Below are 26,008 nucleotides of genomic sequence, written 5' to 3' on the forward strand. Positions count from 1 at the left end.
CCCGATAAAATGTCCTTCCCCATATTTCCTGTAGTTCCTTTAAGTTCTGTAGTTCCTTTAAGTACCAGAATTTCCTGTAGTTCCTTTAAGTTCTGTAGTTCCTTTAAGTACCAGAAGGCCACTATAAGGTCTTCCCAGAGCCTTCACTTCTCCAAGCAACAACCCCAACTCTCTTAGGCTGTCCTAATAGAAGAGGCATTTCAGCCCTCTGATGATCTTCATGGCCTCTTCTGCACCCACTCAAGCAGGGAAATATTTGGGTGTCCTTGATCATGGGCCAGCCAAAAGCTTTCGATGCTATGAAGCCATGGACAAAGCAAACGCAATCCTCAGCTGCATGAGACAGCATTTTGTTAGAGGCACACAACAGAGATGCACTTGGCAAAGGACGCTTTTTACAGATTCCCTGGGGAACTGGGGAATTTAGCAAAACCCTTTTGTTACAAATAAAGGCAATAAGGTGAGAAATTAATAAAAATATAAATATTATTTTTTGTTATTATTACTGTTTGAGAACAGTATTTGGAAAAAGATAAATCCAAGAGCAGTATGTTGCACCTACTAACAAAAGGTAGGAAGTTCCTGTCAATTGTAGGAATTTATCAATTACTCACAATGCTGTTTGCCACTTGAGGGAATTTCTCTTTTGTCTCTTTTTATCAGAAAATCTTCCTGAACTGCTGCTGCTGCTTATAATCCACATGTGTGTAGGGCAAAAATTCAAGAATAAGAGCCTGTGGTCTCTGCAGCTCACCTGTTCTAATCCAGCCAGCTAATTTTTGAGTCACATGTTGACATCAAAGAACCAATAACCATCAGTTCTCTGCTTAAACATGCCCATGGCAGGACATGTGGCTTGGGGGGAAAGGCCCATGTGAAATCCACTGATCCACAGGCCTGGGAGGGGGACGCGTCCCCTCTGGCTCCTTTCATTCCAGCCTCTTTTCCCCCTGATCCCATCTTTGTGGGGGGGAGCAGTTTGGATGTACTGACACATTTCACGCCAGTGATGTTCCAACACAAAATCAGTCGTGACCCCCTCGGAGTGGCAGACAATCACCTCTTGCCTCCAAAGTTAAAAGGGGTTGCAGTTTAGTACGGTTTGTTCGTGCTCCTTGTGGATTTTATTCTTTTCCAGTACAGAACATATGAGTGCCTTTAACCCAGGGCTCTGCGTACAATGCTCACAATAAAATCACTATAGGACAAGACAATGAATGTAGCAATCACATACAACAATGTACTGACAACTCTGCATAACCAGAGTAATCCTGGCGGAGCAGCAACTGCTCTGAGCTGAGTCCAATAATACAGCATCAATTGTTCTGAGTCCTTTGCCTGAGGTGACATATTCAGGATACACCTACAGAATCATGTCCAGGATCAGTGTGGTGGTCTCAATCGCCACCCTCTTGATGTGTGTTCTTCACTGAGCAGTGAGTCTTCATCCTACTAGGTGCTGGTTGCTTCACTGGACCGCTGAATAAAGAAACTGGGCTTGACAGTCAATAATCGAGGACTATCCACCATACACTGATGCAGTGTGTGTCCCACTACTGATAAACCATACCCCTAAGCACCACATCCACACATCCCTTAAGAACCTTCAGGGAAGGTGATTCCACCACCTCCCTGGGCAGCCTCCTCCAATGCTTGATAACTCTGTCTGTGAAGTTTTTCCTAATATCCAACCTGAACCTCCCCTGGCACAACTTGAGGCTGTTTCCTCTTGTCATCTGTTGCATGTGAGAAGAGACCCATCATGACTTCACTCCAGCCTCCTGTGAGGTAGATGTATAGGGTGATGAGGTCTCCCCTCAACCTGCTCTTATGAAGACTAAACAACCCCACATCCCTAAGCCATTCCTCATAAGACCTGTGTTCAAGGTCCTTCACCAGCTTCTTTCCCCTTTTTTGGGCATGCTTCAGCACTTCAGTGCCCTCCTTGTAGTGACAAGCCCAAAACTGAACACAGTATTCAAGGTGCGCCCTCATCAGTGCTGAGTGGAACAATCACATCCCTAGATCTGATGGCCACACTATTCTTGATGTATAATGAATGAAAACACAAAAAAAAATCCAACAAATTGGTATTGTTTAAATAATACACTCTATTTTATTTAATCTTAAAATAGTTTAACCTTTATGCTACAGACTTGTTTCAAAAAACAGAAGGTCTCATCTTGCACCAAAAATATATATATTTTTATATATATATATATATATATATAACACTCTGTTTTATTATTATTTTTTCTCCAAAGACCATTAAATACTAGATGGAAAATGAGAACTAAATAATGAGTGTTGAGAAGAATCAAATTTTGTTGCTAGTTGAATGTTTTAAACACTTATAATCTAAGTTAATTATTTGTCTTCACTACAGATGATTCTAAGTTCACACTCCAGCAATTCAGGAACTGCTAAACCATGAAGGGCTCCAGTCAATGCACACTGAAGTTGATGAAAAGCCCAATATCAACTACAGTGGGTTCTGGATCAGGCCCCAAGTGCATTGGTTCTTATCCATACAATGGCTAACATTTCTCTTTCTTGCTGAGAAGAGCAAAACTGTCCAGTCACCTTTTGCTCTTAAAGAAAAAAAAAAAAAAAAAGGAAAAATGGAGAGAGAAAAATAAAACAAAAACACTTACTAGTTATCCAGTGATTATGGTTTTCATATCACTACCCTTTCAACTTCGTTAAGAGTAAGAGAAAATATGTAGTGTTTTAAACAAAAGAAAACCTGCATTGGACTACAATACATGAATTGTTTAAACAAACACAGTGCACAATTGGAGGAAGTTTGGTTAGGACATAGTCATTTTTATATATACATGGAAGTCACATCATATACAAACTGAAAAACAAGTTTGTATTTTTCATGGAAGTACTACAAATGGGTCCCTGCAGCTTTCTGAAAAACTGATCTTTGAAAGACTTTGTGAAACAGGAAAAAGCAGCTGCACTAAATTACTGCTCCAAAGTTACCTTTACAGCACGTGTCCTAGCCCACTAAAACAATAGCTTAGTTGCATGATTAAAAATATGAGGAGAAAAGATCAACAGCCACTAGTGACATAGTGCACCAACAACACAGGGTTTTTCCCTACTGAGTGCAGCAAATGGGCTCCATCCACATACTGCTCCCCTGCTTCCACCCACAGAGAAAGAAATCAGTCACTAGAAGCACCACACATTTTTCTGGCCATGCAATACACTTACGTTCAATGTTTTAGAAAGCTGGAACTGTGAAGCTTGAAACTGGAATATCCCCTACCTAGTTGTTCTTTAAAATGAAGTCAGAACCCTTCTGTTTACTGTGAAAAAGATGTCTGCTGCCAACTACACCACCACCGCTGGGTTTCTTTTCCATTATGCGATAACACAGGTGATTTTATTTATTCATTTGGCCCACAGATAAAATTCTTAGAAGCCAAATAAATTTAGAAACAAGCCAACATAAAAAGAAAACAGAAGTTCCTGTGTCCTGACTACACCCAGTTTGGTTTTCAGTGGCAAAAAAATCTGATAATAGAGCTGTACAAAATTTCCACTAGAAACATTCTGAATACAAAGGAACATTTTAATTGCACAACAGACATTTAAAGTGAATATCATCTTGTTAAAGTCTAATCTTTGGTTTTTTGCCTTGAGAAAGGCTCAAAATTACATATGAGGGGCAGGAATTTTTTTATACACTACAGAAACTACAGCCCACTAAAACAACTAGTTCCACTGATTTTGGTAAATATTCTGTTAGGAAATGTTTCCTGAATCATACTCTAAAAACAAATTCAAAACTAGGATAAGAGACATGACCTAACGCCAAGGAAATGGTGCAGATCTAATTTAAAAAACAAAACAAAACAAATACAACCTTAAGCTCTGATCTTGCAGCATCTTTTAGGATGAAGCACTTGAATGGCCACATAAATTTCAGTGAGCTGCCTAAGCTGAACACTACACAGCTGCTTTGCCAGACTGGGGCTTTGCAAGGCGGTTGTGGTTTTGTTGTTTGGGTTTTTTCTCAAAACGGTCAGTGAAGCAAAATAAGGAACAGCAGGGATGAGGATTTAGAGCAAAATGTTTTTGTCCCCTTGTACTCCAGGCAAGACTCGGATATAGATTTAAAAAAAATAAAGTTCATTTCTACTTAAAAGAGATCAGGATGCTGGACCTTTTTATTACTTTTTCTTGTGCTTTTGCAATAACCAGCTGCTACCAAGTCACTACTACTACTATCTTAAACCATAACATGCTGTAAGAAACGATCAGTGAACACAGTAGTCGAGTAGACAGAAGACTCAGCACTGAAAAAAGTGTAAACTATAAATTATATTGAAAATAAAAATTCTTTAATTAAAAGCTGTTCAGTGCATATGTTATGGGCCATTTGTATTAAGGACAGTCCCTTCTGCTGGTAATATAACCAAATCAGCTTCGGTAGAAATACTTTTGGCCCAAAAGTGTTGAATAACCCCAATTCCACTGAAATCAGCAAGGACATAGCATTTCTAAAAACCACTAATGCTCACACAGCAAAACACTAACTTCTACTAACAAACTCAATATACTGATAACTTAAAAATGTTCTGAAGTTGGAGGCGAACATAAATTCGCACACAGTTATTTCTTCAGATTAACACACACACGTTAGTAACTGTAGATGCATTTTAAATTTGGTGCTATTAGCTTTTCATTCTGGGAGGAACCCTCCTTTGAGAAGGCAAAGCCATTTTAAATGATATTGAAATACTACATTCTTATGGAACTGAAAAACTTCATGAGTTTGAATTTGATAATGCCAGGAAGAGGGCCTTCTGAAGCAGAAGTTTTAACAATGAACTTCTGTGCCACAAAAGGGAGAAGGGGTGGGGACAGAAACACAGTGACACTGCATTACAGTAGATATTTGCTTCTGGTATCCTCATCCAAAGTGAGGTCTACTACTTCCGGGGGTGAAGACCAATTCTGCTGGGGAGTCACAGCTGTCCATGATTGTGTTTGCTGAGTGTTAATGTACTGTGAGCCTGAGCCATGCTTCCAGGAAGACACACTCTGAATCACACCTCCCCTGGGATGCACACACCTGTAGCAAGGCAAAAACCACAAAGGATTAAACTTACTATCAAATTAAGGCACGAGATTCTTAGTTGCAGTGTTTTATCACTTAGGCAACTTGTTAACATATTCCTCTCCAAAACATCCTTGTGGATTTTCCATTTGTAGAATCTATAACATCTTAAATACCCAGTAACAAAGCTGAGATTAACCTTTAATTTAAACTTGGGGGTGGTGATGAGGACTGAATTATTTTTAAGAACTGTGGGTGTAAAATGTGTGGCTTTTAATGCACATGTCCATACGAGCGTGGATCCCAAAGACCTTGAAGAAGTCTGCCCCATCACGTGTATTACCACCAGAGGCAATGGTTTGAAATCAGAGAAGAGTAGATTTAGATTGGATGTTAGGAAAAAGTTCTTTACAGTGAAGGTGTTTGAGCACAGGAACAAGTTGCCCAGAGAGGTGGTTGAGGCCCCATCCCGGGAGATATTCAAGGTGAGGCTTGATGGGGCTCTGGGCAACCTGATCTACATAAGGATGTCTCTGTTCACTGCCTGTGGGCTGGACTAGATGACCTTTAGAGGTCCTTTCCAACCCAGGTGATTCTATGATAATTCAGAAACATAGTTTCTTGCTAGCAATTTACACACTGGACTTGTTGAAAAAAATTAATTTAGGCTTGATGAGAAAAACAGAAAAGGTATCCTTCTATATGAAAGAAAAACTGTGTTGAAATAAGGACATAATGATGTCTTCATTACAATAATTACAAGAGAGATCTTGCTCAAGTGAGGTATGTACCTACTTATTTGCACCTATTTTTAGTATTTTTCCCTATTATATTTATAATAGATATGTGACAATTGAAGTACAAGCTAATCATAATTAGACCAAACCAACCAAAAAAAGAAAAAATCAATCAAAAAAATTTATTATATGATGATGACAAGAATTTACCAGTGTCTTTAAGATGATCACTCCATTCCCAGCTGTAAATCTTACACAAGTGCTAGTAAAACTTTATACCCAGTGCTCCAAACATTGTTTTGCTCTTTTTAAGTACTAGTCATGGCTGTATCTGCTCCTGGCTCCATATATAAGTAGGAGATGTTCGGCTGCTGGTATAATGTTTCTGTGTTTCTTCATGAGAAGAAACCCGATCTCCTTCTATGACCAGGTGCCCCACCTGGTGGATGTGGGGCAGGCTGGGGATGTAGTCTGTCTGGACATCAGCAAGGCCTTTGACACCATCCCCCACAGCAAACTCCTGGCAAAGCTGGCAGCTCATGGCCTGGTCAGGGGAACTCTGTGCTGGGTTAAGAACTGGCTGGAGGGCTGGGCCCAGAGAGTGGTGGTGAATGATGGCACATCCAGCTGGCAGCCTGTCACTAGTGGTGTCCCCCAGGGATCAGTGTTGGGCACCATCCTGTTCAATATCTTTATTGATGATCTGGACAAGGGGATTGAGTGCATCATCAGTAAGTTTGCAGATGACACCAAGATAGGAGCAGGTGTGGATCTGTTGGAGGGTAGGAGGGCTCTGCAGAGGGACTTTGACAGGCTGCTCAGATGGGCAGAGTCCAACAGCATGAGATTCAACACATCCAAGTGCCAGGCCACAACAACTCCATACAAGTGCTACAGGCTGGGGTCATAATGGCTGGAGAGCAGCCAGGCAGAAAGGGACCTGGGGGTACTGGCTGACAGTAGGCTGAACATGAGCCAGCAGCATGGCTGGTGACAAAGGTGGCCAGTGGCATCAGAACTAGTGTGGCCAGCAGGAGCAGGGAAGTCATTGTGCCCCTGTACTCAGCACTGGTTAGACCACACCTTGAGTACTGTGTCCAGTTCTAGGCTCCTCAATTTAAGAAGGACATTGAGATACTTGAACATGTCCAAAGAAGGGCAAAAAAGCTGGTGATGGGTCTGGAGCACAAGCCCTTACAAGGAGAGGCTGAGTGAACTGGGGTTGTTTAGGCCGGACAAGAGGGAGGCTCAGGGGAGACCTCATTGCTCTCTACAACTACCTGAAGGGAGGCTGTAGCCAGGTGGGGGTTGGTCTACAACTACAGACCAGTCAGCCACACCTCCATCCCTGGAAAGATGATGGAGCAGCTCATCCTGGAGGTCATCTCTAACCTCATGGAAGATAAGATTATCAGGAGGAGCCAACATGGATTTACCAAGGGGAAATCTCATCTAACTAATCTGATAGCCTTCTATGAAGTAATGACCAAGTGGGTAGATGAGGGAAGAGCAGTGGATGTCATATACCTTGACTTTAGTAAAGCTTTTGATACTGTCTCCCATAACATCCTCATAGAAAAGCTCAGAAGATGTGGCATAGATGGCTGGTGAATGAGGTGGATGGCAAACTGGCTCCACAAGAGAGTTCAGAGGGTCGTCATCAGTGGCACAGAGTCAACTTGGAGACCTGTGGCAAGTGGTGTCCCCCAGGGATCGGTACTGGGTCCAGTTTTGTTCCATATCTTTATCAACAACCTGGATGAGGGCATTGAGAGTACCCTGAGCAAGTTCGCTGATGATAGAAAACTGGGGGGGTTGGCTGACAGCTGACAGGCTGTGCAGCCATCCAACGTGACCTGGACAGGCTGGAGAGCTGGGTGCAGGCAAAGCTCCTGAAGTTTAATAAGGACAAGTGCAAGGTCCTACAGCTGGGGAGAAATAACAACAGGCACCAGGACAGGTTAGGGGCTGCCCCGCTGGAAAGCAGCTCCACAGAGAAAGACCTTGGAGTGCTGCTGGACAGCAAGTTCTCCATGGAACAACAATGCACTCTTGTGGCCAAGAGAGCCAATGGGACCCTGGGATGCATCAAGAAAGGTGTCCAGCAGGTCTAGGGAAGTTCTTCTACCTCTCTACCCTGCCCTGGTGAGACCACACCTGGAATTCTGTGTCCAGTTTTCAGCTCCCCAGATCAAGAGAGAGAGAGACCTGCTGGAGAGAATCCAACAGAGAGCCACGAGGATGATGAGGGGACTTGAGCATCTCCCCTATGAAGAGAGACTGAGATCCCTGGGGCTGTTTAGTCTGGAGAAGAGAAGACTGAGAGGGGATCTGATCAATGTCTATAAATATCTGAGAGGTGGGTGTCAAGCGGAGGGGGCCAGGCTCTTTTTGGTGGTTCACAGTGATAAGACAAGGAACAAGGGGTTGAAACTTGAACAGAGAAGATTTCAGCTCAACACAAGGAGAAACTTCTTTACAGTGAGGGTGGCAGAGCACTGGAACAGGCTCCCAGGGAGGTTGTGGAGTCTCCTTCTCTAGAGGCTTTCAAAACCCAGCTGGATGTGTTCCTGTGCGGACTATCCTAAGCGATCCTGCTCTGGCAGGGTGGTTCAACCTGATGATCTCTTGAGGTCCCTTCCAACCTCTGATATACTGTGATACTGGGATACTGTGGTCTCTTCTCCCAGGCAACCAGTAACAGAAGGAGAGGATGCAATCTCAAGCTGTGCCAGGGGAGGTTTAGGCTGTATGTTAGAAAGAAATTCTTCACAGAAAGTGTGATTGGCCTTTGGAATGGGCTGCTCAGGGAGGTGGTGGAGTCAACCTCCCTGGAAGTGTTTAAAATAAGACTGGATGAGGGACTTAGTACTATGATTTAGTTGATTAGATGTTGTTGGGAGATAGGTTGGACTATATGATTTTGAAAGTCTCTTCCAACCTGGTTAATTCTATGACTCTGTCTGAGGGCATGTGTACTGTGTTTTAGGAACTCAAGTTTTCTGCACTGGCAAATATCCTTGACATTTACTTTTCTTTCTTTTTCTTTTTTTTTTTTTTTTTTAAGACAGTGCATCTTTTTTTTCTTCAAAGCTGCTTAGGTTATGCTTACCTCTCTTGGCTGCTTCATGAAATAGAACACAGTTTCTCATACTCCAAGCTCTAACTCCTCTGAACATCAATACCTAATTTCCTTCTCAGAAACACAACTGAGTTTTGGATATGATAATCCAAATGGCATTTTACTACTTCTTGATTCTTAAAAATATGTAAAAGTATGTATCTACAGAGAATTAGTAACATGACACTGGAACTCTAAAAACTCTAGATTCTTTTTAAGCTTTCTTTTAAGAAGAAATATTTCAGTATAACTGACAAGAGAAGATTGTAGTTCAAGCAAATTAAATAACAATGTTCAGTGTTTCAGGAACTGTGGTCCATCATCCTGATACAGAACAGTCCTCAATGCTTATGCAAAGCTAGTATCAACTTTTCTCCCTGAAGATGACAAAAAGCAAGCTATAAATGATCTCATAGAAATGGTACCTTACAAAAACAAAATGTTTATCCTCAAACAAATCACACAAGCAGCCTGTAGGAAAATGTTCAGTCAAACACTAGCTTAGGGAACATGCTTTCCAGTCTGTAGCTAAGGAAAGATACCAACTAAAGCCAACAAAAAAGCATGGAGAAAAACCAACCAACCAAACTAGGGAAAAAAAAAGATGCATCATAAGAAAGAGAAAATCCATTGAAGTAAAAGTAAACAAACTGAAAAATATGACTTAGTGTCCTAAGTAGATGCCAAGTAATATTTCTATCATGTGAAACCAAATCACCAACTTACAATCAATCTGAAAAACTATGAATGATGGACAAACTCTAGGGTGTCACAACTCATGCCACTCCAACAATGACATAGGATATGAAGCATAATAAAAAACATGTGGGCAAATTGAACTGAATCCAAATTATCATACTAAACACGTAAAAGACACAGATTAAAATCCTAAACCTTTTCCAAACAACAACTGTGTCAGAAGCCCATCAATACTTCGTAACTGCAAGCCTAGACCTTGAAGAGAAATGAAATTCTAAACAGGAGTCAAACAACTTAACATGTGTGACATTCAACAGAGCTGGTTAGAACTAGCCTTTGGGAGATGGTAGATGGCTATGTGAACAAAGGATACTACAAATGTGTTCTTTATGTCTGTCTTTGCTGAAATTATTTAAGTTCATATCTACTAAAACTGATTTTAAACAGCAGCTGTGCATTTGCTTATTTCCACTGTCATACATGGCAAAAGCAGGTAAAGCTTTTGCACAGGGTATATCAAGTAGAAGGATTGTGTGTATGTAGTGCTAAACACTCTCAGAAGAACTAGTATGGAAGGACACGTCCACACTGCTCATCATTAGGACAAACATCCTCCAAGGCCTGCATCTGCTGGAAGAGCTACTTCCTAAGAAGTTATTATCTTCCAAAAGAGTTAGCCATGCAAGCACTTTATCTTAAAAGTGAAGCTAAATCCCTCTTCCTTCCTTACATTTCCTTTTTCCATATCCAACAGCACCGGACTGTGTCTGCACTATCTGTACAGTTTCTTGTCTGGGAAATTTGGTCTTGTACATCTTTCTTCTTCCTTTCCTAAAGAAAGAAGTAATGAATGGACAATGAGGGACAGCCCTATTCCTCATCCCTCACTCCTTTTTTGCCTCCAAGCACCCACCAAGCAGCATGCCAGTTTCAGTAAAAGCTTGTCTGTATCCTGTTTTAACTTACTTACTTTTATTTCATGCAATTAATATCCCATGCTATATGAAAATGTCAGTCTTGTTTAACTGCTTCATAATACCATAAGCCACGGAAAAATCATAAAGATTAAGAGTAATATCAAAGAATACCTACTGAGAAGAACAGCTAGACAGCATTCTATCTGAGCTTGAAAAAAAGCTCTGGCTTCCTTAAACTTCATCTACTTTGGAGATTTGAACTCTTTCATATCTTGAAAAAGAACCAAGATTTAATAGGATCTTATTTTCAACCTAAAGGGACTATCTTACAACATTAGCCATTGAAAAGTTGATAGTATTTTCACAACTACTGATTTACTAAATGAAGTGAAATTTGATTAAACTATTAAAGTAAGAATGTTTTGAAAGGAAGCAAGAACCCACATAAATATTTTTGTATGTATATAAATTTGATATCTCAATATTTGCTATTTTAATAGCTGATATTTGTAGCCTGTTACTGTTTGATATCAAATCACACACTTAATTTTAATACTTATCAAGTTGATAACATTCTAAAAGAAAAACACATTCTGACATCACTGTAATCAGTAGAATAGGAGAAAAAAAGTGCAAAGTTTGCTGCCTTTTGTGCTTGGTGACGGATAGGTAACTACAGAATCTGAAGTCCATGTTGAATTTATTATTTTGCAATACATATATTCTGATAAAATCAAAGAAATATTAAAGCAAGAAAAAATAATTCATACCTGGCACGTTCTTGAACTCCAACAATCTCTACTTCACTATCAGAAGAGGTGATATTAATTTCTTCAGTGATCTGGGCATTACCAGAACAGGTTTTGTCACTCACAATGAAGCCTGGATCCAAATGACCTTCAGATGGGGGAAATGAAAATACAGCCCATGTTTAACAGTTTACACAACTCACAAATCATCTGAAAAAGGAAATTTTGAAGCTAACCAAAAAAAAAAAAAACAAAAACCAAAAACCCAAAAAACCAACAAAACAAAAAACCCAACCAAACCAAAACAAAAAAAACCCATCAGATTAGAACATATTATTACAACAAGTGATCCAGCTTCCAGTACATCACCTGATATAGAATCACTCTTGCATTTATCTAGTAGCTCTGGTGACGGCATTACCATGCAAATGTGAACAAGATCCAACTCCTGCCTAAAGGACATGATGTACACAGATGTGACAGTGTGTCCTAATATGACTTTTCATTTAGATAAATCTTATGTTGTTATTCTAATGTTCATGGAGACCATATTTTACGTTCGGTTTTTGCGAAAGCAAAGGAAGACCCTTGGTGCAACATCCGACCAGGGTTAGCAAAGAAAGGAAACTGTGTGCCGTCATGTACCCGAAGGAGGAGTTCGCAACTTTTTAAAGTAAAAAAAAGATTTGTCAGCTGAACATAAATCACAGACTCATAGAAAGGTTTGGGTTGGAAGGGACCTCCAAAGGTCATCTCATTCAATGCCCCTGCAGTGAGGAGGGACATCCTCTATTAGATCAGGTCGCCCACAGCCCTGTCAAGCCTGACCTTCAGTATCTCTAAGGATAGGGCACCAACTACCTCCCTGTGCAACCTGTTCCAGTGTTCCACTACTCTCATGGTAAAAAATTTGTTGCTAATATCCAACCTAAATCTACTCTTCGCTAATTTCAAACCATTGCTCCTCATCCTATCCCTACAGGCCTTTGTAAACAGTCCCTTTCTAGCCTTCTTGTAGGTCTCCTTCAGGTACTGGAAGGCCACTCTTAGATTCTCTCAGCCTGTCCTCATAGGAGGTGTTCCAGCCCTGTGATCATTTTCGTGGCCCTCCTCTGGACCCGCACCATCAGGTCTATATTCTTCTTGTGTGGAGGGCGTCAGAGCTAGATGCAGTACTCTGGGTCTTAATCAGAGCCGGCCATGCTTCTTCCCAGGCAGACTTCTCCTAACGTTACAGTACAGCAGAATGCTTCCTGGGAAAATCACTGAGTGCCAGAAAGCCCCAAAATGGGTCATAGATGTTTCTTTAAAAGAAGTGGCTAGGTATACCGTGAAACATGACATGGAAGTGCTCAGAGGCTTTGATTCATGTACTGGCAATGCAAACTGGGAGCTTTAGGTGTTCACTGCCCTAGTGACTCATGTTGGTCTGCTCCTGAATGTCACTGCTGCTACAGCATATGCAGCTGAACAGCAGCATGATCCTTGGTCATAAGTTCATACAGGGTAATATGGACCTCAACCTGCCTTAACATGTTGTACTAATGATAGATCACTGTTCTGCACCCTTTGCTAGACAGGGTGACATCTGGCAGAGGGGCAAAACAGAACAGTTCTTAAATAGCCCACAAAAGAAGGACCAGATATGTAAAAGAGAGACTCAAAAGAACAGTGCCATAGTTTTAAGTTCAGACAACAAAAAGATTAATTAGCAGAAGAGAAACCATGATTAGCAGAGTAAATGTTACAACAGTAGCTGAGTGTAAATCAGAACTATAGCATGCAGATAGATTCACAGCCTCTGGCCACACATTTCATGCCTAATAACATGCCTGCACTGTTAATTTCTTTGCATGAGCATTAGGATGATGCCCAAAGGAGATGTTTTGCTTGTCCTTCAACATCACAGCTTGCAAAACAGCCCAAAATATTCACTCATGTACACAGATGTGATAGTTTGTCCTAGTAAGATTTTTCACTTAGATAAAGCTTATGGTGTTATTCTCCCATAGGAACACGTCATTTAGTATCTCTTAAACTAGATACTGGCTGTTCAAATATGCAATCCTGGACATGGTTAAGAAAAGGCCAGTACTGACTAGTTGGATTGATGATCTTAGAGATCTTTTCCAACTGAAACTACTCTATGATCCTATGAAATACAGAAGTGTGCCGAGACTGCTGGGTTCTGGGGGAAGGTGTATACAGAAAGAAAAAGAGATTGATCCTTTCAGACACTGGCTGTAGCACCAGGAGCAAATTTGTCTGAACATGTTCCCACAGGGTCAGGAATGAATTATTTTCTTGAAGTTTTCTAGTTTTCTTTTACCTGGCAACATCTTCCTTGAAAAAGGAAGGAAGACTGTACAGTACTGTACTCACAAGCAGAAAGTGGAATAAAGCTTGGTAAGAAACGTTACTTTTTATTTTCTTACATTCCTTTGAACTACCAATCTACTGGAGCTATATAAAAAGGCAAATTCAACTGTTCTAATAATTCAATAAATTATTTAATTAAGGAGTGCACTTGTTAGGATTCACATAGCTTTGTTAGGATTCAAACTTTGATAGCTATCGGTCAGCTTTTGCAAACAAAACCAGTGAGCTTGGAAAACACTGACTAGTTTCAAACAGGCTGGAACAACATCCAGCCATAGATCACAGTGAAAATAATACAGCAGAGATTCTCATATTGAAAGAATGGATTCATCTGCTTCATAATAACAGAACAGCTGTTTCACAATCAGCCACACACTTTTGTTTCTTCTAGACATTGAAAAGTAGCTCAGAGCCACCAGAACACTTCAGATGTAGCTTCCCTTTGGCAGGCTTTTGTTTGGACAACACAGAATGAAACAAAAAACTGCCATGAAGCACTACTGCAGGCAAGGCTCCAGGTCTTATATAGCTAAACATCATGTCTATTAAAAACGAGTGGAGAGAAAGGCAGTATGTTGGCATACAAAGCTATGGGATGAAGTCAACTGGAAATATCCTATGCATTGAAAACACAGTAGCATTTCATGTTGCTGTTTAACTCCCTTTATTAGTGAAGAGCCATGAGCATTTAGTGAGACTGAACAACTTTTATGAGCTGCATAAACTTCTCTGATTCATCCATTGTATTTTTGCTCCTTCTTTTTTGAAGGAAATTTCTTTGCTGTCTCTTGATGGTAAGACCACTTACATCCTTTTTTTCACCTTTCATCTCTACCTCATGTTGGCCTGTTCAATTTTCTACAGTATGTTAGAAATGCAGAGGGAATACATGAATAATTAATGCTTGTAATTTAGAGAAATGAAGAGATAGCAAAAGAGACAAAAAAGACATAGGCAATTACAATACTTAAAATGAGATTATGATGATGGTGGCATGGGTTACCATAATCAACTGTTCAGTAACAAGCTTAGCTCACTTTCATTTTTTTTATTAAAAACCAACCACAGAACTAAGTTCCAGGAAGTAATTACGAGAAAAGGAGGAGAAAAAATAATTAAGAAAATTAGTGTCAAAGAATTAATTTCAGGAATCTTTGTCAATTTCTATCAGTTATATTTTGGAATAAATGTCAGACTTTGCTAATAAGCACCTATTCTGATTTACTGCAAAATCCATACAAGGAGCTTTTAAAGTTGTACAAACTATAAAAATACTAATAGCAAAAATAAGGAAGAAGCACTGAGATAGTTAAATAACAGAAGAGGGAAATTAAACAAACCTGCATCAGCATTCAGTTTATCTAGCAACCCTCTGGTTCTCCAGGTAGATGCTGAGTCTTGATTTCCTAAAGAATTATTGTGCTCTTGAACTACTGCAGCCGCCAACAGATTGTCCACATTTACCACTTCTGGGTCTGAATTTGTGTCTGATATATCATAATGAGCTACAACTGGAGGTCCATCTGCAGGAGAGCAAAGCAACATGAATTAGAAGTCAGCATACTGTGAAAGAAAACTTTAGAAGTTTAAATAATTTTTTTTAAGGATTAATGCAATCTCCTACATGAACCTCTTACAGACCATAAATTGTATGAATTATTAAACTTCAGTTAATTAATATAATTTGTGGTTACAGAAACATTTTAAGTTTTGCATACACAGAAGACACAACTGTAAGAAAACCACGTTTATCAATATATCAGCTATTTGTGTATTATCTTTTATGGTAACACATAAGCATCTCCACATCTGACAATGTCACATTTACAATCTTAAAATGATAAAACCTTCAGTTTAAAATAAAAAATAGTAAGTTACAGGACATTAAATTTGGCAAGACATTTCTCTAGAATTTTACAAAACTCAAAAGTGACATCTTACATTACTCTAGGGTTTGACTGACTAAAACTAACTTTTGATATAACTGATCCAGTAACAATACATTTAACAATAGGCAACTTTCATAACATTTAACTGTCAAAGACAGTGGAAAATTTTTAAATGGCAATGTGTTTTGGTGTTGTTTTTTAAAATCAAGAATAAAATGAAACAAAACTACAATGTGCAGTGATAAACATGCTTTTAATTCAATGATGATTATATCTATTTTTGGACACCAAAGTGAAAGGGGAAGAGAAAATTGCTTACATGATTCTGAAATCTGTTCTTGAGGAATAACAAAAACCTATTTCTGGTCTATTTTAATAGGATGGACTATTTTCTCATGAGGAATGAAAAACACTAGTAACTGAATAGCATGCTAGAAACAGAAAAGGATCAGAAAAAAAGTCAAATTCAAGACAAAGATTAATGTGGAAGTAAAGAGTAAATGGAAAAATACTGTAATTCTGAAATGATGCGTATGTTCAGTCAAATGCCTCGTCTCAGCTACAGCTTTTTGACTCAGAGTGGATTCAAGTGGTTGGAGTTCCCACTTCCCTGATGGCAGAATTAAAACTTTCTTTGGGCTGACTTCATCCACAAAAATCAGTATGAAACAGAAAAACAGGCTGGGCCAAAAGCTCAGCTGCTTTGCTACTGCAATTCTTTAAGTCAAGGAAGTTTTGACAGTTGTGTGTTTGGAAGACTTTTTTGTTATGGGTGTGATACATAGTGGTTGTAACCTGTATGGTATAATATAAAATAAATATAAATTAATAAAGTGTTTAGGAAGATAGGACCTTCAAAATTACAAAATGACTAAAATATTTTAAAGCCACAAAGAATAAAATGAAAAAACTTTTCAGGAAAGATTAGTTTATTTTAGGAATCTTAAGTGGCTACTGAAGGCAGAAAGACCACAATGAACAAATTTAGTTGTCTGAAAAGCTGTTTCTACTGAGGTTTTTAGAGTGATGTTTTGTTTATTTTGTAACTTGGTCCCTGAAACACAAACTCACTATTTAAAAAAAACAAGTATTCTGTGACTAGCAACACACTTCATTAAAGAGTGACCATATTGCTTAAGTCATACTAAAGATCAGTATTGCAACATGATATGAATAAATTTACAAAACATTGCTGATCAGACTTGCCTCCAAACCAACACTTTCATTAAAAAAATGTTATATTACAAACTTAAAACAAACCTGACAAAAATAAATGGGTAGTTAAATGCCAATGTATTAAAGACCAAATTGTTTGCAACATGAAACACTGATGATTAGGACTGAAAAAAACACCCTCATAATTAACTGAAAGGCAATCTTTCTCTTTTTAAAAAGCAATTATAAAACAATGGAACATCAAGTTCAAAATTAAGCTGGCTGATGTTTAGTTAATTATTTGTGAAGGCTGATGATTAAATTACATGCAGAAATTACAACTGGACTGAATCATGAGAGGCCTATCTTCTTTCAGTCTTATCATCAGAGCTCAGCATGAACATATATAATGTGATCTACAAAAATAAACAGCTGAGTGCAGAAGATACGAGGGTCAAGTACAATATTGACTATTTGACCATTTTTTCAACAGGTTAACTAAAATTTCAGGAACTATGTACTGTTCTTTCATGTCTTTGCTTCTCTCACTTCTTACTAAGATCTCCAATAACAGAAACAAAAGTTTAATTAGACGTGTCTACACAAGTAAAATTATATTTGGACAAAAGGCACCAATAGTCTCAAGTCAAAATTGTACCACTCCTACATGTATAATCATGCAAAAATGTATAAGAAATGTATATACATGCAGAGTGATATTCTCATCACCTACCCATAGAAATAACTTGTGTGAAAGTCTTCATCAGTAGAAAATACAAGCATAAACTTGTTATCTGTAGCTCCACTCTTGTATCTTCCACACTTCCAAACAGCACACCTTATAACTTAGCTTAAATTTAGTATACATCAAACAGACAAAAATATTTTCAATATATTTTACATACTGTAATTATATTTGTCAGTGTAATAGCCACCAATTTAACAATCTGGAAAAACCAAGCTGCCTATTTACAAAGCAATCACAGCAGAGATCTATTTTTGCTTTCCTCAGCCTTGCCTTTCAGGGTAAGATTTGCAAATGACAGACACCTGACAGAAAGCAATATCTGTATCTATCAGTAGTAAATGACCAATGAGGCAACAGTGATGGATGCTAAAACAAGTCCTAGGATTCCCAGCATGTATAGAAGAAGAATTAGACAATAAACTTCTACATGTGTTTAAAGGGGAAAAAACAAAAAAAACAACCAAACAAACACAAACCAAACAGTTAAGTAAATCAATAAATAAGCTGCAGACAAGAAGATGAAAGTTGCAGCAAAGGCATATAAAGAAAACCTCCAAAAGCCCTGTTCTAAAAAGAGAGTTTCTTTTTCAGTGCCACAAGAACAGGACAGGAGGGTTAAATTTGGAAATAAATAATATTTCCCCAGCCAACTATGTAATCATCTGATGATGGTGATGCAAAGTGAATGCGTGGTACCAAGAAATAAGGACAACTGGCTTCAGCTAGGAAATAAGTGAAAAAATGCTTTCAGATTGAAAAACTAAAAAGATTAACTCCAACCATCATTTCCTTCTAAGAAAGTCACTCATATTACTGACTACAACATGATTTCAACAGAGAGAAAAACAGACACCAGAACAAACCATGTCAGAATCAAAATGTAATGTAGCACAATTAGGAGGTTCCTTGGTCAGTAATTTAAACAATCTGTTTAAGAAAATTTGCATCTTTTGAGAAGCCAAGGTAGCAGGAAGACTTAGATTTTTCCCTAATGATAAGCTTTAATTCATTTCTAATGCTTGAAAAAGACTGAAGTCAGCAGCAAAATACAGCTGTTGATATTTAATATTAACCACGAAGGGAAATACTGTTTTGGTTTTTAGTTTTGTTTAGTTTTTGAAAATAATTCAGAGGCAGAGGTCACCATGGGGACAGTTTCCAAATGTCCAACTGTCCCTTCATTTATACATCTCATCAGAATGAATTGTGCTCAGAGCAACAGAATCAGAAGACACATATAAAAAAATCCCATGCTTTAATTTTAAGCTTGACATTTACAATTCAATAGTTTATCTGCTAGCCACTCTCATGCTTTTCACAGAGCTATGCATGCAGTGGTGCAAACAGCACTGCAAGATCTGCACTCCTAATACTCCTTAATTTATTATAGTGGTAGCACAGACAAAACCAGGGAATCAACTGTAAAACTTTAGGCTGTATGTTAAAAGCAGCAAACCTGTGAGAAAGCACCATACCTTTGTAATGCCACAGCTGTGTATCAATGCACAGTAGTACCTTATCATACAAAATCAAAGATAATAGCTAGCATAACCTGAATGGGGAATTTAGTACCTTAAAGTCACTATTTTTCTTTAGATTTCTTCAATTTAGTCTGGTAGGGCCAGGCTCCTCACCTAAATGCCCTCCCACTGCAGCCAAAGTCAGGAACTTCAGAATCAAGTGATCTCAGCATGGAAACTGCAGCCTAAGCATCCTCTTCCTTCCATCCCCAGTAAACAGAAAGAGGTTAGACAAGCACTGCAGGCAAGGCACACCTGCTAAAGCGAATTCCTGCATTAGGGACAGAATATAAACTTTGCTGTGTTTTCTCTACAAGTAAAGAAAAAAAATATCTCTGAAGAACTATACTAAGTGAAATTATTTCAAAATTAAACGACTAATTTTGTGGGTCTGAAACACTCTCTGGATGTGCAATGTGCAAAATCGTTGCAACGAAATGGGGAGCCTTATTTAGGTGTATCACCCTAAGCTTCAAAACACAGAACATGTACAATAGCAATATCAGTAATTATAGCACTTCATTCTTACAAAAAGCTTTCCATTAGTGGATCTCAAAGATGTCCCAAGTGGTTATTAATCTCCTGTTGCCTATGGGGAAACTGAGGCAAGCAGAGATTTGCAGCTTGCTCAAGGCTAACAAGCAGAGGAACTCATCTTTGCTGAAATACTCCCCTCAAATTACTAAGCTATATTTAACTGGCAAATTAAGGAGTTGGAAAATAATGTTTAGGAATGCACTCTTGAAACATGCAAAAACTAGAAAGGCATTACACAAAGCTACCTAAGTAACCACAAGCCCAAGAAGACAAGGTTCCAGCCTCACCTTTGCACACTGACTCTGCAAGTTGCACTGCTTTGTCTCAAGCTCAGTATTTGAAACTAAATTGCATTTATTTTTATATACTGAGACATTTAAATGTAACAAAAGACCTAAGAATGCCCTCATTTACACTTGACAAAGTTGAGGCATAACTCCATTTACTTTAAGCAAAATACATAATGGACTTTAATACTTATATAAATGTTAAGTTCAGATGATCATTACAATAATCAAAACAATAATATTTTGTGTTACAAAACTAGAAGATTCATCTTAAGTGGCCTGCCAAAATAATTTTTACAGGAGGCACACCAGAGTAAGTTTGATCCAAAAAAAAGGATTCATATACAAGACTACAGGATGAATTTACAGTCTCTTTGTTCCAGGTAAACAATACAAACCTGGTATTATTCAAAAACACAATCCAGAGCTGTGATTTCATAAAATATGCACAACTCAAATGGCATAAACTATCTGAATCCTACAACAATTCCCAAAGAGAGGTGGGGGAGCAGGAAATTTGTGCTTTTTTACGTTGTTGAGCAACATGAAACAGTTCATTACTACTTTTATACATTTATTTATTCCAGATTACAGTACTTACATTTCAAAACTTACAGGGTGAGGCAAAGAATACTACATTGTAAATACAACAGAAAAACAATAGTTGTGTAACAACATTCTTTCTAAAATCATAAAGTGAACAAAAGTTATTGATGAATCAACTTTCCTCACTTTTTCCTTCATTTCACCCAGTAAAGCTTTCATGTTTGTTTCATGTGGTTTTGTCTTTCATAATAAGAAAATAAACAAAACCAAACCAACATGATCAAATTAGTATCCGTTCTCAGACTAGATAATTTTTAGTATATCACATCAAAAGAGATCTCAGAAATTCAAGTCTTGCTGATCAACATTCATTCTTTCAGGCTTTTGATGATTAGATGGAAAATACAATGTTTTATCAAATTATGTATACGACATAATAAAGTCTTTTTCATTGTGCATTAAGCAAAGGCACATGGAACATGGCTGTGTATTGAAAATATCAGAAGTGGCCTGCACTTTATATCTTATGGTAAGATTTATTTTTCCTGATGCCACTTAATGATTCATTCATTAATTACGGCAGTAGATATATTAGCCAGATCCCTTCCCCAGTTTTACTTGCCAAACTGTATCAGGAGGGTTTTGGAAATCATCACAGCTTACTCTTAGCAAAGACAGTTAAAAAATCCCCATGTAAATAAAGCTTGCATTAGGAAGAAGCAGGCAAACACACACTCATCCAGAAAACATCGCATTTTATAAATACAAACTGCATCTTCCAGGGAAAGACTGATAAAGCCTTGATACAAAACTTTTAATGGTCCAGACTAAATCCCCTGCTCAATCAGTCTGTGAGACTTAACAGAGCACATCAAATCACTTTTAACTTAATAAGCCTATTTTCCATGTGCCTTCATTTCGCTGATCTAACACGGTAAGACTAATAAAATTTACGAGAAAGACGAGTTTCTAACTTCTTGTTTTGCAAAGTACTGCCCATCTCTATCAATCAGCCTGAATATTTTAGCTTCTACAGTACAAATTACACAGCACATTTGCTCTAATGCTTTCAAATGTAACTGCAGTGGTCATAGTGCAGACCTTGATTATTTTGAAAACTTCTATTTGGTTGGCCTGATTTAAACAGGCTCATCAGGCAAACACTCAGAAGACAGCTAAAGGACTTTTTTTTTGACCAAAACTTGCAGAATAAGTTCATTTTTTAATGAGGTGAAATGCTAGCCCCACTGAAATAAGTAGAAATTTTCAATTGGTTCTAATAGGGCTAGGATTTATTTTCTAAATGCTCCTGAAACACTGATTTAAAAAAAAGAGATTTACAGTATATGGATACAGGAAGAGACAAAATACATTAACAACAGAAATCAGTCATAATAAATACATTTCAATTTGTAAAGTAACTGCCAAGTATAATCCTATATCATTGAAGTTAAGATTGGTCTTCCAGTCTTAACTCTAGCAGCTCAGCTAAAATAACCTAATGATCCTGCAGAAAACATTAAAATACAGTGTGAGCTTAAAAAAAAGAGATGTATATTTCTGGCTGAATCACCTTGTCCTACGACCGTTAAAAATTACAGTGAAGAGCAGCATATCTGAAAGGCTCAAGATTTTTTTTTTTCCCAGATTTTTTTTTTTGCAATAGAAATAGTAAGTTTTACTTCCTTTAATCTGTTCTATATTGTGAATTACCTGCTTTTTTCCTTTTTTTTTCATAAATAAAACCTGAAAATTTTGATATTTTGTAGAGAAGCTTACAAAGGAAACACCAGACTCTCAGATAAAATGATGTGTGAAGGGCGGGATTTCCTATAGACCTTAAACTCCATTTGAGGGAGGGAAGCAGCACAAATGCCTGGGAACGAACTTGCAGCCAAGCCTGCAAAATACACTGCACACAAGTCCCTTGACTTCCAAGTATTCCTAACACAGGGCCCAATTCTTGGAACAGATCCTTTAATTTTTCTTTTATTGAATTGTCAGTTTGACACTTAGTGACATTTAGACTGAGACTTTTTACAAAGACTTATTTCTTTTGCACTTGCACAAAAAAAAGCTAACAAAGTAGCTGTGTTTCACCTGCTACTAAATCCTGACTCTGTGGTCATACCCGTGTTTAATTAGTCCCATGCAGAAACAGCTGCCATGGTGAAAATACATAATTCAGTATTAAAAATTACAATATAGGAACCTGAATAAGCCAGGTGGATTTAAACTGGCACCACCTTTCCTGGAATTACATCGGACTACAACAGCAATGCATTTACTCTTCAAACCCGAGTATAATTCTCTAGCATGTTTCTTCACTCTGCTCTAAAGTACAAAACCTAGGGCAATTAACAAAATTCTAAATTATCATCCGTGAGTCTCCACATCCATGCAAAACTGGTATTGATTTCTCTTCTATTTGTAAATTTGGCAGTTTTGGAGAAATTTGTTGAGATAGTAACATAAACATACATTCAAAATGTAACTCTGGGTTGGAAAGTAAGAAGAACTTCCTTCTGATAATCTTAGGACAGTCTTAAGTAAAGCCAGACTGCTTTAACAAAATACGGAATGGGTAAGATTAAAATTTATGTTAAAATTTCAGCTGAAGAAATTTTAACTCCCTGAAAGTTTCTAGTCAAAGCCCTTCATACATGAGCCCATTTAATGGAAATCATGAAAAACGTAACTACAGCCCTATAATATAGTAAAAATATTTCCAAGAGAAAAATAAATCTGAAATCATGTCTTAGGAATATGTTTTCCTCAAGAAATGTCAAAGGCTGTCCCACATATTTAAAAAACAGACCCATCCCTGTCATAGCTAACTAGAGAGTGGTTTCTCCAGTGCTCTGCATCTTTTAAATTCACAACATAAAGCAAGAAGAGAGATGCTCCTGTTTCGTTTGACAGCCTGGAAAATCCTTCACCAGGTAGGTGCCACTACACCTGAACAACAGCAAAGTGAGGTTCCCCTCTCAGCTTCTTAGAAGGGGAAACATACTTCATGTGGAAAACGAGCTAATGGACAAAATACTCAACTGTGTAAACCAATGCACACTCTTTATTTCAAAGGAGATTATTTACGACAGCTGAAGACCTGGCTCCAGGTTTGAGCAAGTAAAAAGAGCAACCAACCAAAACAGTATTTACCATTTACAATCACTGGTCTTACACTAGGTAGATTTTGTGAAGGGCAATAGTTAAAATTATGTTTCATATGATCTATTCCTTCAGTCTTATGGGCACCTTGTAATGCTTTTATCCTTAGAAGAGTACAGTTTTGAAGGCCATATGCTCTAGTGCTGTAATGCTCTTCACATTACTAGCTACCTGCATTGAAAAAACTGCAATTAACAAATGGACAAAATGCTTGAATTTTTACTTTCTGCCTATAGTAACCAAACCTTGTTTTTTTTTTTCCCATTTATTCCAGTATTTTGGGGTTGGGGTTTTTTGTGTGTTGTTTGCTGTTATTTGGTTGGTTCTGGGGTTTTGTCGGGTTTTGTTTGTTTATTTTAAAGAGATTACCTAACCAAAGCATTAAAAGTTGAAAGAAATTTCACTGACTATATCCCTAACAGTTATCATCCATTATGAGATCAGTATATAAATGTCTGCTTCAATCTGAGAGATGAGTTCAATTAATCTCCTCATCCAATTTTTTTTTAAATATCTAATTCATCCATACATACTATTTTATAAGAAATGTTAAGGGCATGCTTACAGACACACTGAGTTAAGTGACTCTTACATATAAAAAGAAATCAGTCACTGCTAAAAGCTGCTTCTGCATGCACAGGAAGGCTTGCAAAGTTGTCATGCCTTAAAATATGCTGTTCTTATCATAAAGATATATATACAGGTATCTGTATCTCAAATCTATGAACACCAGAAGGAACTGATTTTATGTCAGTAAATAATCTTCCCTGAAATATTTTAAGTTTTAAGCAGATGAGGACAAGTTTATTAAACTGCAAACAAACATAAAATAACTCATTTAACTTTTACCTACAGTTAAACGCACACAATGTCAGATGAGAGAATTTTTTTACAAGTTTATATCAAAATTTTTGTATCAAAATTATGCATGAAGGCAATCTGTAAAGAATTTATTCCAGTACTTAAAATTTCTCTCCTGCATAGTCTTTTTTCAAAGAGTCACTCTGAAAATTATACACCTCTTTCTTTTTTTTTTTTTTTTAATGAAGGCATCACATACTTAAAAAAATGTCTTGGCCAAGAATGGTAAAACACTAGTGTTAGAATCATACTGATAAGAAAAAGCATTTCTTGAGCTCCTGTTACAGGTTTGATCCAAATTGCTGTGTAAATAGATGGAGAAACTCCCACAGACTTCAGGAAGGGGGGAAAAAAAAAAAATCAGACCAACAGAAAATACAGTGGTTACTTCCAAGTGGAAGTAAAGAATTTATGCTACATTAGAAAACACAAAATACCAGAACTAAAGGAAACCTCTAGTGTTCTCTTTATTCATTAAATCTACGCAATTTTCTTTATTAGAATCTTTTTAAATTTGCATTAGAAACTTTTAGTTCTAGCTGATGATACAAATTTTTGGTAGCCACACTGAAGTTACTTCACATCAAGAAAGGCCTTGATGAAGAAGTGAGAAAAAAATCCCCATGTTCAGCAATAATAGTTAGAAGCAAATACAGATTTCTAATATATAGTTTAAATTAATCCTACCTTAAGCATCACAGTTTTAAGCCTGTTTATTCAGGACAACTATCACTATATATAAAAAAAAAATCCACACAGTATCAAGTTATTGTATTATTTGAATTAAATTAATGCTCTGGCATTCCCCATCACAGGTAAATAATTATTTCAGTGGCTTTCAAATGTGATTCAGAAGAAGCTCTTGATGTCTGACCAAGACTAGCAACCTGCACCTTCAGACTACCACAGTGATTACTAATCTGGCTGCTAAAACTTCCTCTAAATTCCTGTGCCAAGGCTCAATCCATCCAGTGACTGCTGCTTATCTTGGGACTGACACGACTCTTTTTATCGCAGCATGAAGGATGCAGTTTGATTGCATATACAGAAGGTAGCAGCAGTGCTTTGTGTGCACAGGCCATGCATGCACATGGAGCTGGGTGTGACTCATGTCATCTAAATTTATCCAGAAGTTATCTATTCCAAACTGCTTATAAGGGAAGTTTAGACAACAAATGGAAGAGGAAGACACTGCCAGGAGGTGTCCTCTGTTGGCTTATCTCTTATCATTGACTCAGCAGATCTACAGAACACCAAAGCAGACACCTAAAAGTAGAGATGACGTCTACCCAAATCAAGCATGCGTGTATACATGAGCATATTTGTGCACACAATATACGACAGCTGCTTCTGTAAATATGCCATGTGCAATACAGTAATGACACTAATAAAAACTCTGCACGGAAAATGAACTACCAAATGGGAGGAGAAAAAAATCTGTTGTGTACATTTGTTATGCATAGATACATCTTTAAGGAAAGCTTTTGAAACCTGCCTAAAAAGAGTTAAAAAAAAAAACCTAATGTGAGACGTGTTCACGTTGCAAACCTTGGGATAAACAGACAGTTGAGGAAATATTATGGATCTCTATCTAGTCTGGTTCTCTAGGGTACTT

At 37.8% G+C, this 26,008-nt stretch overlaps 1 protein-coding gene across 2 annotated transcripts in view; it reads right to left on the bottom strand.

The window, feature by feature from the left end:
- Window positions 1-4,902: 4,902 nt before the first annotated feature.
- Window positions 4,903-26,008, bottom strand: part of ARK2N (arkadia (RNF111) N-terminal like PKA signaling regulator 2N) — a 29,054-nt gene continuing 7,948 nt past the window's right edge. Inside the window, exons 2-4 of one of the 2 annotated variants that reach the window (XM_054397939.1) lie at window positions 15,020-15,202; window positions 11,322-11,448; window positions 4,903-5,092 (exon numbers count right to left, since the gene is read on the bottom strand). In XM_054397939.1, coding sequence (XP_054253914.1) covers window positions 4,903-5,092; window positions 11,322-11,448; window positions 15,020-15,202 — 500 coding nt within the window. The remainder of the gene's footprint in view (window positions 5,093-11,321; window positions 11,449-15,019; window positions 15,203-26,008) is intronic. The other variant, XM_054397938.1, reaches the window with a different exon arrangement.

This window comes from Indicator indicator, chromosome Z (assembly GCF_027791375.1).
Source record: "Indicator indicator isolate 239-I01 chromosome Z, UM_Iind_1.1, whole genome shotgun sequence".
NCBI classification, from domain to species: domain Eukaryota; kingdom Metazoa; phylum Chordata; class Aves; order Piciformes; family Indicatoridae; genus Indicator; species Indicator indicator.